At 42.5% G+C, this 13,163-nt stretch overlaps 1 protein-coding gene across 5 annotated transcripts in view; it reads right to left on the reverse strand.

Annotated features, from left to right (window-relative positions):
* Sash1 (SAM and SH3 domain containing 1) overlaps positions 1-13,163 on the reverse strand; it is a 259,709-nt gene that overhangs the window by 17,773 nt on the left and 228,773 nt on the right. For all 5 annotated transcript variants that reach the window (XM_008836690.3, XM_017799052.2, XM_008836689.3 and 2 more), the window contains 6 exons: positions 7,729-7,803; positions 5,752-5,895; positions 3,552-3,687; positions 2,619-2,788; positions 1,246-1,455; positions 375-525 (listed from right to left, as the gene is read on the reverse strand). In XM_008836690.3, coding sequence (XP_008834912.1) covers positions 375-525; positions 1,246-1,455; positions 2,619-2,788; positions 3,552-3,687; positions 5,752-5,895; positions 7,729-7,803 — 886 coding nt within the window. The remainder of the gene's footprint in view (positions 1-374; positions 526-1,245; positions 1,456-2,618; positions 2,789-3,551; positions 3,688-5,751; positions 5,896-7,728; positions 7,804-13,163) is intronic.

Genomic DNA, 13,163 nt, shown 5'->3' on the forward strand with positions numbered 1-13,163 from the left:
GCATCCTAATGATCTTAATAAAGGCTACACATCCTAACAGTAGCAAGGTAGAGCCTACTGGTTCCTTCAGAAAACCCTTGGTAAGGCATTCTTTTGTCGCCATTTTAACAAGACTATCTATTGTGTGACTTATGTCCTTGGATTATTTGGCATAATATGAGATTGACCTTGGCTTTGAATATGAGATTGACCCTGGCTTTGGAAAGAGCAAGGACTAGCTAAGTGATTCCAGAGACCTAAGGACATGATGACAGCTTATGGGGGGCCTTCTGGTAATCATCATCATCATCATCATCATCATCATAATAATGTGGGTCATCTAGCAGTGGGCATTTGTGTGTGTGCGCGCGCGCGCGTGTGTCTAGAGGGCTTACTGTCATATTCTTGTAACAGCTCCACTGCTGTCAAGAGAACTGCTCTGTGTTCTGGATCCCTGATATTTAACTCATCCAAGTCTTCCTCCTCCAGCAGCTTGAAGGTGTCCAGGTCTTCGTATCCATTGAACAGGAAGGTGGGCATGTGTTCCTGTAAGACCAAGCCAGAAGATCAAGGTGAGTCAATGACCCAGGATGAGTATCACTTGTAATACAGTCTGTGCCTCCCAGTCCTCCAGCTTAGTAGGTATGTGTGGCGGGGTTAGGGTTTACTAATTGTGGTCTAAAAGGATATCCATTGAAGACTGTGGCAGATCCCACTTGCTGGTACTGTCACTGTGCCCTGGATATGAACTAATTCCTTTATCACCACATAGCCCACCGGTGGAGAAGACTCCTTTTTCCATTTGTAGAGCTTACTGAAACCCAGATTTGAAAGTCCTGTGAAATTCTCAGGAGCAAGATGTTTTATAAGTTAGAAACCAAAATCTACTTCCTAGATGCTGGGAGTCACAGTGAAGGAAAGGTAAAGATGGTAGGAGTCTCATGGTCTCATGGAGCTGGCTGTGAACAGAAAACACTTGGGTTTGTGTTTACAGCCCTTCCCATAGCAAACTGTGGCTTCATGGAGCTGGCTGTGAACAGAACACTTGGGTTTGTGTTTACAGCCCTTCTCATAGCAAACTGTGATCTAGGGCTTATGCTATAAAATCACCCACAGTGGACGTCAAAGGCTGCATCAGAGTATTGATAACTATATATGATAAGATTCCCTTTCCACGTGACATAGATCACTCAATGCCCTCCGGTGTTCAGTTTACAAACAGAAAAAGGCAACAAGTACAGTGTGTGACAAGAACAGGTGACTGACTTTCAGGTTAATCCGATCTAGGAGATCCTCCACAGATTTGGGCTGGGGTGGTCTTCCTTTCCTCCTCCTCCTGGTGGGGCGTTTGGGCTTCTCTTCTTCCTCGTTTAGCACATCCACATAGATGAACTTGAAGGTACCAACTTTGTTGTTCAATAGGCCCATCCAAGTACCCATGGGTGGTTTGCTGATTATATCAATAATATCTCCTTTCTGTTGCCCAAGGAACAAAGATATTTCCATTAGGTCCATATTTAAGCACGAGTAGTGAAATTAGCAAGATGGGTGGGAAAGGATACAGTCAGAATTTGGGTCGCACACGTTCCCTCCTCCCCTCCCTTGTTTCCTCCTTCCCATCCTCTCTTCTTTCCTTCTTTAAAATTGCCTTGTGTGTGTTTATGTGTGGCATATATACATGTTGGTACAGATGTGTGCACATGTTTGGGGGCCAGAGGCAGATACCCAACATCTTCCACCATATTTTGCTTTCCATCATATTTTTCCAGACAGGGTCTCTCACTGAACCTGGAGTTCATCAACTTGGTACACTGGCTAGCCAGTGAGTTCTAAGAATCCACCTGCCTGTCTCTGCAGCCCCAGAAATGGGTATAAGTGGCATCACCATGCCTGGCTTTTACATGGGTGCTGGGGATCTGAACTCAGGTCCTCATGAATTGACAGAAGACACTTTCCTGACTGAACCATTTTTCTAGCCCCACAAGTCATGGTTCTGAGTGACTGACGCAGAACAGGTCTGAGAGCTTGGCAGAGGCCAGAGAGCTTTTAACAGTGCTAGATGCCACATGGGCCCCATGTCACAACCTTCCCTGTCTTCTGCACTGCCGGGCCAAGTTAGCTGGGGCTGTTACCTCTGTGTTTAGCCAGCCTGCCTGCCCTGGCTTTTGGAACACCTTCATAGTTCTGGAGAAAGAGCTTCCTGCCAGTCACGAGACAGGGAGTCCCCTGCCCTGTGGTCACATCATACACTATATCAAACTTTATCTTTATGCCCCACACAAATATCTCTGTTCCCAGACAGAGGGCAATAATCCCCCTTAGCTGGAGAAAGCACAGAAGCTAGAATAAGAGGGGGATGGCAGTTCTAGAAGGCCCTGGGTCAAAGGGCAGGGCTGCAGAGGAGGTAGGAGCAATAGAGAGCTGGTACACAGCTGCCTCACTCAGCCTTGACCACTGTCTGGTTCCAGTTTATTTTCACTTAAGGGAAATCAGCAGGTTCAAGTGGGGGTCAAGGTGGCCAGAACATAGTCTAGCCTGTGTGGTAAGAGTCCAGAATTCAATGGTGGGGAGGAAAGAAACTCTCTTAAAAAAACTAAAGGGCCTGGGTTAGTCTGTCCAAGACTGAGGGAGAGGCCTACCTTGAGCTTCAGTGAGTCTGAGTCATAGGGACTGGGGGTAAAGTCAGTGTGTACCCGGGCGCGCCCACAGAATGGGCCCCGGTAGGGCAGCTCCTCCTCATCACCATCTTCTGACTTGACACTTTCCCTGTTGCTGGTGGAGGAATCGGTGGTACTCACAGTCTGACCACCTGTGCATGGAGAACAGGAAGAATGGGGTCAATACAGCCTTCCCATGTAGTTAAGTTGAAAAGTATTGACAAAATGCCATATTAAGAAACAAAGGCCCGGGAAGGGAAGCTATGATATGCCACAGTCTTGTCAGGACCAGAGCTGGGCCCAGCACGAGTCCTTTGACTGTTATTCCTAAGCAAGTTCCTAAGTGGACAGGGGCCTCCCAGCACACTATCCTTATGACAGGAGTCCTTGGGACATGAAGACTCACTGCTGGAAGATGCTGCAGTGTTAGACCCTGGCCTAGGACCCCATTTGTACAATACACCTTTTCTCCCAAGTTGTATGGAGGAGAAAACAAACTTAGAGGTCAAGAAGTAAGAGCTTAAAATCCCTCTTCTTCCTTGTCGTGTGACCAACACCAACCATCCTTGACCCTGAAGCAGCTAACGGATTTTGCTATAGGGGCATTTAGAATTCTCTTCCCTTCACCAGCTCCCTTTATTTTGTTGGTCATCTTTGTGTACTTTGTCCTTTGGTTTCTTCTCCCTGTTTTCTAGATCCTTCCACCTCTGAAATGATTTCCCATCTTCTCCAATAAAATTATTACCCTCTCTGTGGCACCACCAGGATTCGAAGTCCGGACACTTTGCAGGTCTGGCTAACAGCACCTAAGGGCAGGCACTTGGCCTTATCTTTAACTTGCCTCAATTTGGTGCTCAAATGAATGTCTGACTTGAACTCCAAAGGAAATCATCTACAATTAAAAACTAGACTTACTCATTGAGCTCTGCCCACTCAGAGAACTCCGAAGGCTTTCGACAGATCCTCCAGCTTTGAGCTTGGGCTTGTCCATCTGTTCTGAATCCGGCTTTACTGAGACAGGAGAGCAAGGCATTCCATCAGGCCCCGAGTCCTGAAATAGTTTCAATAAAATTAAGTTTCAGGAGTAGACAGGTGATGCTTTTTAATGCTCAGCAATTTGATCCTCAACTTGATCAACCAAATCAGTCTTTATAAGTATACTTGATCCCATATATGGTATTTTTATTCTTAGCTGTATCATTGCTTACCTTTAAATCAGTAGCCCATAGTATTTTTTCAGATAGCATCTCTCTGTAGTCCCAGCTGGCCTAGAACTAGCTATGAAGATCAAGCTGGCTTTGATCTCACAGAGATCTACCCGGCTCTGCCTCCTGAGTGCTGGGATTAAAGAAAGGTGTGCATCACAACGCCTGGTCACAGTACTATTTATTAAGTACCAAGAATTGTTTTCAAGCTCAAACAGCCTTAAAATTCTGGGGAAAATTAACTATCTACAATATGGAAAAATAGCTAAAGGCTTAGAATTCAGCACACTCAACAGTTCAGAAACAAGCTAGACTTCAAATGTAGGTCAAATACAAGCCACTATTAACATTAAAACATTTAGGAGTATAATCAGAGGGTTATTTGATCAACTTTAAATGGAAAGCATTTACACGGGGGAAAAAAAGTATATTCCTTTGGAAAATAACTGACCAGATTGTTTCTATTTTTATAAATTGTTGAAACTAAGTGACAACCAACTTAAGACTTGGATATATAGAAAAATATTGTTATTTAGTCTACAACAAAGTTTACATATTCCAGAATCACCCCTCTTCTACAGTGAGAACCACTGTCATAAACTGAGTATGCACAGGCGTTTGAATCCAAGCACAGGCAGCCAGCTAGTTCAATGAGGGGAACAGGAAGCTACTTGGTGTTTAGCCACCAGGGGGCAGCAGCTGAGCAAAAATGTCTGCTTTCCCTGCTGGTTTTGCTGGTTAGCTGGAGCAGCATTCCTCGTGAATTTCAAGCAGACAACCAGCTTATACATAGGTTTTTAACAGGTTGTGAAATAAGTACCATAAAGATGCCAAAAAGGTTTTTAACTCCAAAGGTCAAAATTCTTTCAATGCCCAGATCTCCACGTGTTTTTATTCCTTTTACCCATGTAACTAAGACAGAAACTGGACACGTTGCCAGTGATTTTTTTTTTTAATAGAATCGGGTGAAGCATCAATTCTGTGATATCGTATTAATTACATATCCTGCCATTTAGTGAGAGCACCGTCCCCTCACCCCAACAACAACCCGATGACTGTTGAAATCTAGTTAGCTAATAGTCAGGAAGCATCTAAAATTCCTCCTCACACTTCTAGAACAATGTATGCTACCCCTGAAAAGTCTGCTGTCTAAGGGCACTTTTAAAGAATGCATCTTGTGGCAGATATTTTATAGTACTTTAGAAAAGAAAATCTTCCCTCTTTGTTCAAATGAACACACTGTTTTCTAGTGCTTACTGCACTACTGATTTACTTTTTATTTTTTATTTATGTGACCATTTCTTCTTTCCTCTGGATCTAGAAGGCAGGCTGTGATGGTCAGTCTTAACTGCCAAACTTGACAGGATTTAGAATCACCATAGAAACAGAACTCTGGGCCTTTCTGTGAGGGATTTTCTAGATTAACTGAGGTGGGAAGACCCACCCTAAATATGGGTGGCAGCCTTCCATGGGCTGAAGTCTGGTCCCGCATACAGAGGAGAAACAGAGCTGAGCGGCAGCATCTTTTTGTCTGCTGCCTGCCTGTGGATGCAATGTGACCAGCTGACTCCAGCCCCCGCCTGCCACAACAGACCATACCCTTGAGCTGTGAGCAAAAACAGACCTTTCCTGAAGTTGCTATTGTAAGATATTTTATTGTAGCAACAAGACCTAATACACAGGATACCTAATACACAGGGTCTATATTTTACATCCTTAGCACTAAGCGTAGTGTCTGGGCAGCCTTACATGCTTAACAAATGTTTCCTGAATTTCATGTTTGTCTGCATAAATACAGCTTGGTCTACAAGTGGGTTAGCACCGAGGGACACACACGCTCAGCACCATTCAAAATCCCACATGGAGCATCTTTAGTAAGAACCAGGGTCTTTCAGTTGTGGGCCACACACCTGCTCAGACACAGAGCTGCTGTATTTTTTGGACATTCTTTTCCTCATTGTTTCTTTCACTGATTTCACCTTTTTTCCAAGAGAGATGCGGGAGGCAGTAGGTGACTTGATAACCTCTTTGTACACAATATCTCCTTCTTTACCCTGCAAAACAGAACATAAATACCATTAATCCCAGAAAATAAATGCTAGAAACAGGTTTCTTACTCAAACCATTAAATGTCCTAGGTCTCAGAGAAATATTAACATTCCCCGAGATCTTCACATTTTTCTTCTGTTAACCTAAGGCTGTTATTTATCTTTTCGATTAGAAATTAAAACCTACTAAGAGGGATTTTGTTTATCTGTTTATTTTGGGGCATGAGGTACTTTTTATTTTATTTAAACTTAGTACATGCTTCTCCAATTATGGCTTTTCCCACCATTTTAAAACACTCAAGGGTACTGCATTTTATTAGTGAAGAGAGATTTACAGGCAGCAGTGTTCAGGTGATCCCAGCAGTGGGAAGAAGGAAGGGAGGGATCCAGTCCCTGAATCACCCAGGAGAACAGCACCAGACTGCATTTTTAACACTGTAGTGTTTAGTGTGGCCAACTCCAGAGTAGGTATAAATTTCCTTTCCTGAACAAGGTAGATTGTGGCCATCTCTCTATTTTGCATTGAAAAACAAACTTTTCCATGAAAGGAGAGGGGAAAAAACCTTTTTTTAATTTTTAAATTTATTTTTAATTAATTAATTTATTTTTTAGTTCATTATTTTTATTTTATGTGAATAAGTGTATGGCTTGCATGTGTGTAAGTGAATCCGTGTTGTGCAATGCCCGTGGAGGTCAGAAGAAAGGCGTTGGATGCCCCAGAACTGGAGTCACAGATGGTTATTAGTTGTCATGTGAGTGCTGGCAATCGAACATGGATTCTCTGCAAGAGCAGTCAGTGCTGGTAACTGCAGAGCCATCTCTCCAGGCCTCAGATGTGTATGCGTATACTGCCTGCATGTAGGTAAGTGCACCCGTGTCATGCAATGCCCGCGGAGGACAGAAGAAGCTGTCAGATCCCCTGGGACTGGAGTTATAGACAGTTGTTAGCTGCCACGTGGATGCTGGGATTCTAACCCGGGTCTTCTGCAAGAACAGCCAGTGTTCTTAACCTCTGAGCCATCTCTCCAGCCCCGGGGGAAAAAAAAACTTTTATGCTTTTAATGATTGACAACATAAAATTAAATCTTCCAGGAAATTCTATAATACTTCATATTTCACAGATGTGTATTTTAGCAGACATGTGATCATAACAACTCTAAAGCATGAAATCTTCATTTCAGAGTTCTAAGACAAAATACATAAGAAGTAAGCAAAACCATGTAACGCTCACCTACTCCCTTGGGGCCTGAACTCTAGGAAACTGAGACTGCGTACTGCAGTAGTGGCCTGGCCCTTGACCATGACCCCAAAGCAGATCTGAGGAGACATTAACCTTGGCCATGGGGGTAGGGGATAGTTGATTTTCTTTGACACTGAGAAAACTGGGCTTGTTTCAGGATACCCCACAGCTGAACAACCTAGGCTTAATGCAGATCCTGAAAGTCTACATATTGGGCCTACAATAAAACTGGCCATTGTTTCCCAAATTACAGGGTTCCATCCAGTTGTACCATGTATCATATGTGAACCTGTAATGAGTGTGAAGAGAAAGTTCATGGACACAAATGACTAAGACTATAGAAGCCAAACTCATCCAGGGGATGTGTTACTTGAAGGACACTGGAAGCAAAGGTATTAAAGAACAGTATTGCTTCAAGGAGATGGGGGCCATTGGTGGGTAACATTCATTCCATTTGGAATAGTGAAACATCTCTATCTCTTTCCAAATATGATTTGGAATCATTGTGCAAAATCAGTATCACTCCTCCAAAATAGTAAATAGGAAACTGTTGCCAAACATGTCACTTGCATCCAGACTGGTTGCTCCCCTCTACTCACCACAGAGTCAGAATTATTACTGCCAACATGTAGAGAACGATTTGTCAGGTCAAATCCTCCAAAACTGCAGGTCCTCTGTGGAAAAAGAGAGGACAGGGTGGGAATAACCCAGTTACGTTTATGTCATAGCCACGTACGACCCAACACGTGTCCCCTGTGCGGAACATCTCTGAATCACAAATACATGTACAGGATGGAAGTAGGGAACGAGAAATGACGAGGGAAAAACGTGATTCATGTCATAAGGAAACCTCACTTTGGGTTTTCACAGACCATTGGAACTTTACCTACACCAGGGGTCTAGAATCCCCTTAACATGAAAAGGCAACTATTCTAGGAAAACAAACAAACAAACAAACAAACAAAAAACCCAGCCAACCAAAAAGCCCTCCGATACATTTAGTGTCGTAAGATTCCCTCTCTGCACATAACTCTGTTTTCAACAACTCTTACTCTCAGTGTTGCCCAGTGGTGAAAAGAGAAGAGCATCACTTAGTTGTCTTGAGAGCTCTGTGCTCTGCCACTGTCAGAAGGCCTTTCTGGAAGACTTCTGTTTTGTTTAGTTTTATATTACCGAGAAGAGAGAAAAGAGGTTGTGTTTACAGTAGTCCAATCAGGCCAAGAAGGTTGCTCACTCACTACCCCCTTTCCTGGCTAAAAATGCTGATAACTTTCCCATCTAACTGCTCAACTTAATGAATTATAACTCTTATTTTCTCACAGTGGATAAAGTGAATTTACCCAGAAAGAAAAAGGCTGATTGAATAACTGGCATTGACCACACTCTCTGGTTTCAGTAGGAAAAAAAACACTGTTGTAAAGACGAATGAAAATTTTATTGTCCTTTTAGTTGGTTTCAAACTTTGTGAAATTGCTTATATTTCAGTGATTTTGTGTTTCCAAAATTGGATCCAATTTCTCTTGTTTTTCCAACAAAAATCACTCAATGCCCACACTTGTGCCCTCCCCCACAAAGCCTACTAATCTTTGTTGTAACTAATGCTTTTAAAAAATTGGTAATAAGAATTGAATAACAGATCTGGGCTCCACGCTTTGTGTTTCCTGCTTCTCAGAGAACCCTAAGAAGAGCTACTAAATGGAAGAAATGGACAGAAAAGTACAATGTACGTTATACATTGCTCCTTTTAAATCCATATAGCTCAGACATGTATTAATGTACTGCATCGAGAAAGTAGAAGCAATTTGGGAGGAAAATGACTGGGCTGTTGACATTGTACAAAGAAGACAGATCTAAAGTTCTGATTCTGCTACTTGCTTGCTGTGTGACCACTGCTCAAGTACTAAAACTCTCTGAGCTTAGGATTCTGCACTGGTGAGAATCTACACAGTCTCAGTTCCCTAGAGTTCAGGCCCCAAGGGAGTAGGTGAGCTTTACGTGGTTTTGCTTACCCCTTATATAACATCCTACACTTGAAGACCTCAGCACACTTCCTGGCATAAAGCAGATGCTGTGCATATTAATTTCTTAATGTTCCATTTTGGTTCTGCTGAGAGCTTGGAAACTTGTCTTGACAATTGTTATATTTCAGGTTAGGCTTAGTCAAGATTATAAATATGGAAACGAGGGGCTGGAACACCATTCTGGGCTTTACAATTTGGAGTTGAATTGTAAAAAAAGAGCATCCCAGGAGCTGCACCGGGAGGAAGCAGCTGTGACATGTGGGAAAGGAAGGTATTCAGAGTCACCGCCCTCTCAGGATCGTAGAGCTGTTGCTCTTGATATTCCCTGTTGCTTTTGCTTTCAATAATCACTGCTTACTTGTTTTCCAGTGGCTGTTAGCTCAATTTTATATTAAATGTCAGCAAGTCCTCTTTCTTTATAGTCATCTTAACTGGACCTGCATCTCTTTACAAAACCAGTCACCAACTCGCCTAACTGGAAAGCAAGATTATAACCACTTCTAAAGGCAAAGTTTTAACATTAACTTTCCTTTTCTAGCTTCTGAAGCCAAATAAATTTGCTCAATTTTGCAAAGGCAGGGACTTCATTCCAGTTCCTTTCTTGTGCCTCAGGGCTGCACAGGATGGCGCCCAGATGCCTGATCACTTTATGGCTGTTGCACGTCCCTGCCTTAAATGACAACATTTCCTGCAACAGTGGAGCCCAGCATGCTTTCTCTGATGCATATGAAATAACTCACAAGGAATTTATGTGGAAACTATGACTGCAATAAATTAGAAGCTTATTTAAGTTTTCACACGCCTGCTGCATGCATTTATGCCTAAAATAAAGAGCTTAAGGAGTGGGCTGGTTTCTATAATCATCAACGAAAACTTTTCCCAGTGACATGCTAAGATATCCGAAACTGATTCTTTTTCATCAATGGAGGGCAAATAAGGAATAGTAATAAACACTACTTGGATAAATCTCCAACTTCTTTTAGTAAGGTCAATGGTTCTCAAAACAGCACTCCTTCAGAAGGGAAAATGGGTTATAAAAAGAATAATAATAACAATAAGAAAGCAATCTTTGAACTTTGGTGAGCTAAACAGATGAATCAGGACATTTTTAGTTCAATCACCTCTTGTATGGATAATTATAAAAACATTTTTGATTGATGCTTGGGATGAGGAGGATGATGAGTTGATGGGATGGACATGCAGCTGAGAACATGTTTGGGGATTGAATTTAAAAAGGGACAAGATTCCAAAATGTCATGCATGTCTGTTTTCCCAAACAAAAATTGAATGAATAAAAATAAAAAGTAAGACACATAGCTGTTTACAGTGAGAACAAAGCATTATCATTTCCATGAGATTTCTTCAAGCAAATATGGCATTTTTGAACGACAAAAAGATCAAGTTTGAAGATTAAAGCAAATTGCACATTTCGGGGTAAAATGAAGGAAATATGTATGACAAAGAGACTGGAAAAGAGCTTTTTGAATGAAAGAAGCAAAGAAACAAGGTTAAGTCTGAATAAAAACAAAACCCAGAGCTGAGGGTGTAGTTCGGAAGTAGAGGACTTGCTTAGCATGCACGAGGTCTTAGGTTTGAGTCCCAATTCCAAAATAACAAATCTAAACAGCAATTTAAAAAAACCTCCCATTTCTTTTTATTGATAAAACACTTATTTTCTCATAAGTAATGAGAAAATTAATTTTTTATAATTATACAGTTGTACTTACAAGTCCAGCCATGTGCAAATTCCTAATTTAGCATAGAACACATTACTTAGCAGGTATTAAACTGACCTACTGACTTAAGCTCATAGCATCTTAAACGTACCCAGCTCAGGCAGAACCTGAGGGTAGTGATTACACAGCACCATCTTTAGTGAATGGTGTTGAAACTGGGAGGCAAGGTGGCCCAGAAGTTCATTCTCAAAGTCAGTGAAGAATTAAATGTTGGCCAGTAATGTTCATTAACAGAAATCTTAGAAATACAACTCCTTTAGAAACAGTTTGTTGAAGTTAGGTTATCAATCTATCTGGCAATAAATAAAAGGGGAGGTGTTTGAATAACTCAATCTGCTCACACTGGGTAAGTCTGCAGCATTCTATGATTCTGATACACAAAGGTAAGCCACCAGTTCATAAGGAAGCAGTTCTATCATGTCAAGGACATGTCAAAAGGCAGATGAACTAGGTTCAACTCTTCTGAAGGTTTAAAAAAAATAGCATTAAGTCTAATGTCTAAGATCTGGAACTCAAAGACCAGAGGGTGAAAAAGAAAGAGTGACGAAGAGAATTTTGTGATCTCAAACCAAAAACACATCAGTGAAAAACAGTTCCTATGATGCAGAAAGCCAGAAGGAAAGTTTTCTCTACACATTAATAGCATAAAAAGTATTGCAAGGATTATAAGAATGAGAAAAGATAGAAAATAAAATCTAGGATGGAAGTCAATGCATGTGGGACTATTTAGAAAACTCAAAAAAGCTCAGAAAGACCCAAAGATCCTCCGAGAACAGAGAAGGTCATTCGAAGGATGGCATTGGCTGCTCCGTCTTCATTTTCACAAAAGCAGAACTTGATTGCATGAATTTAAATTACAGTTATAGTGTGGGGAAGAACATCCTATTCATGAATGTGAGGGGACCCTGGGAAAAGCAGCCATGGAAGCGTATTCTTCTCTAAAGGTTCTTTCAGACCTTTCAAAGGGGCTCTGGGCCAGCGGCCCCGGGAGGATTAAGCAAGGTGCCAGAGCACAGCCGTGCCAGGCCCGCCTCACTCTGTCCCCTTTTACACAGGCCATTGTGCAAGTTCCAAGTTAGGTGGGAATTCCGAGGGGAAAATATCTATACTCTCAAGTTCAAATCAAGTCATGCTCTGAAAGGAAAAACTGTACTAGGTCTCTCTGATCCTTCAGTTTTAAAATTGAAAAACATTTTGTTATTCATAAGTAAGGACTTCTTTGCTGTGCACAAGAGTCTGGTTACAGAAGACACTGCCAAATGCCAATTCCTATTTTTAAAAAGGTAAGACTGTTGAACTGATTTAAATAAAACAAAGGGGCTCTACTTTATATCTTCCCTGTTAGATTTTAAAAGTCCATGACCAGCCTTACTAATAAATGTGCTAGACAATGGTGAGGGTACATTTTCCAAGGGCTTGTTCCTATTGTTTTAATTAACTGAAAAAGTAAGGATCTCTTTCGGGGTGAAATGTCCTTCTGTTTTGAATCAGCTTCTTTGAGGTCAAGTGATGTGATGGCTGGGCACGAAGACAGCCACTCCTAGAAGTTGGCCAAACCCATGTAACCTTCGAAGCTCCTGCGGATCAGCTTGAAGGTTAGTTTTAATTAAAAATGGAAGGGCTTCCGTTGGTGAGACTACACATGGAGAAAAGGAGAAGGCCCTATTGGAGAGAGAAGGGTTAGAGAGCAGAGGTGACAAGGGAATGGACCCTGAGTGATGAAGCATGAAAAGGACGAAGCCAGCTCCAAAGAAGGCCATAATGCTTGACTGCACATCACAGAAATGACAAGGCCCATCTCACCACCGTCCTGGTGACTCACAGACTTCTGGTGGATTCTCAACAGAACCCTTTTAGTACAGCGGTCCACAGTAGCAGCCCACTTCCTTTTTGCCTCCTCATCCTCCTCCAGCAAGCACCGCCTCAGGTCCTGCTTCTCCGCCTTGCTCAGCGTCCTGTCTGAGGCAGGTCGCACGAGCTGGGTCAGGTTCAGGTGGCTGTAGAGGCTCCGCTCCACCACGTAGGTGATATTGAACTCGCTGACCGAGGTGCGCCCGCGCCCCCTTCTGCCTGGGAAGCCGCAGCCGCCCCCCTTGGGCTTCTGCCGGGGCAGCTGCAGGTCGCAGGTGGTGCCGTTCACTCCTTTTCTGGAGGGACGCTGGCAGAGAAAAGCTCTGGAACAGGAATAATTAGTATCCGTTTTCTTCAAGCGGATTTGCTTCCGGACACTCTGAACCTCCTCCAGGGACACCAGAAAGTGATGCCTACGCCGATGGT

Source organism: Nannospalax galili, unplaced genomic scaffold, assembly GCF_000622305.1.
Source record: "Nannospalax galili isolate Female #2095 unplaced genomic scaffold, S.galili_v1.0 scaffold377, whole genome shotgun sequence".
NCBI lineage: Eukaryota > Metazoa > Chordata > Mammalia > Rodentia > Spalacidae > Nannospalax > Nannospalax galili.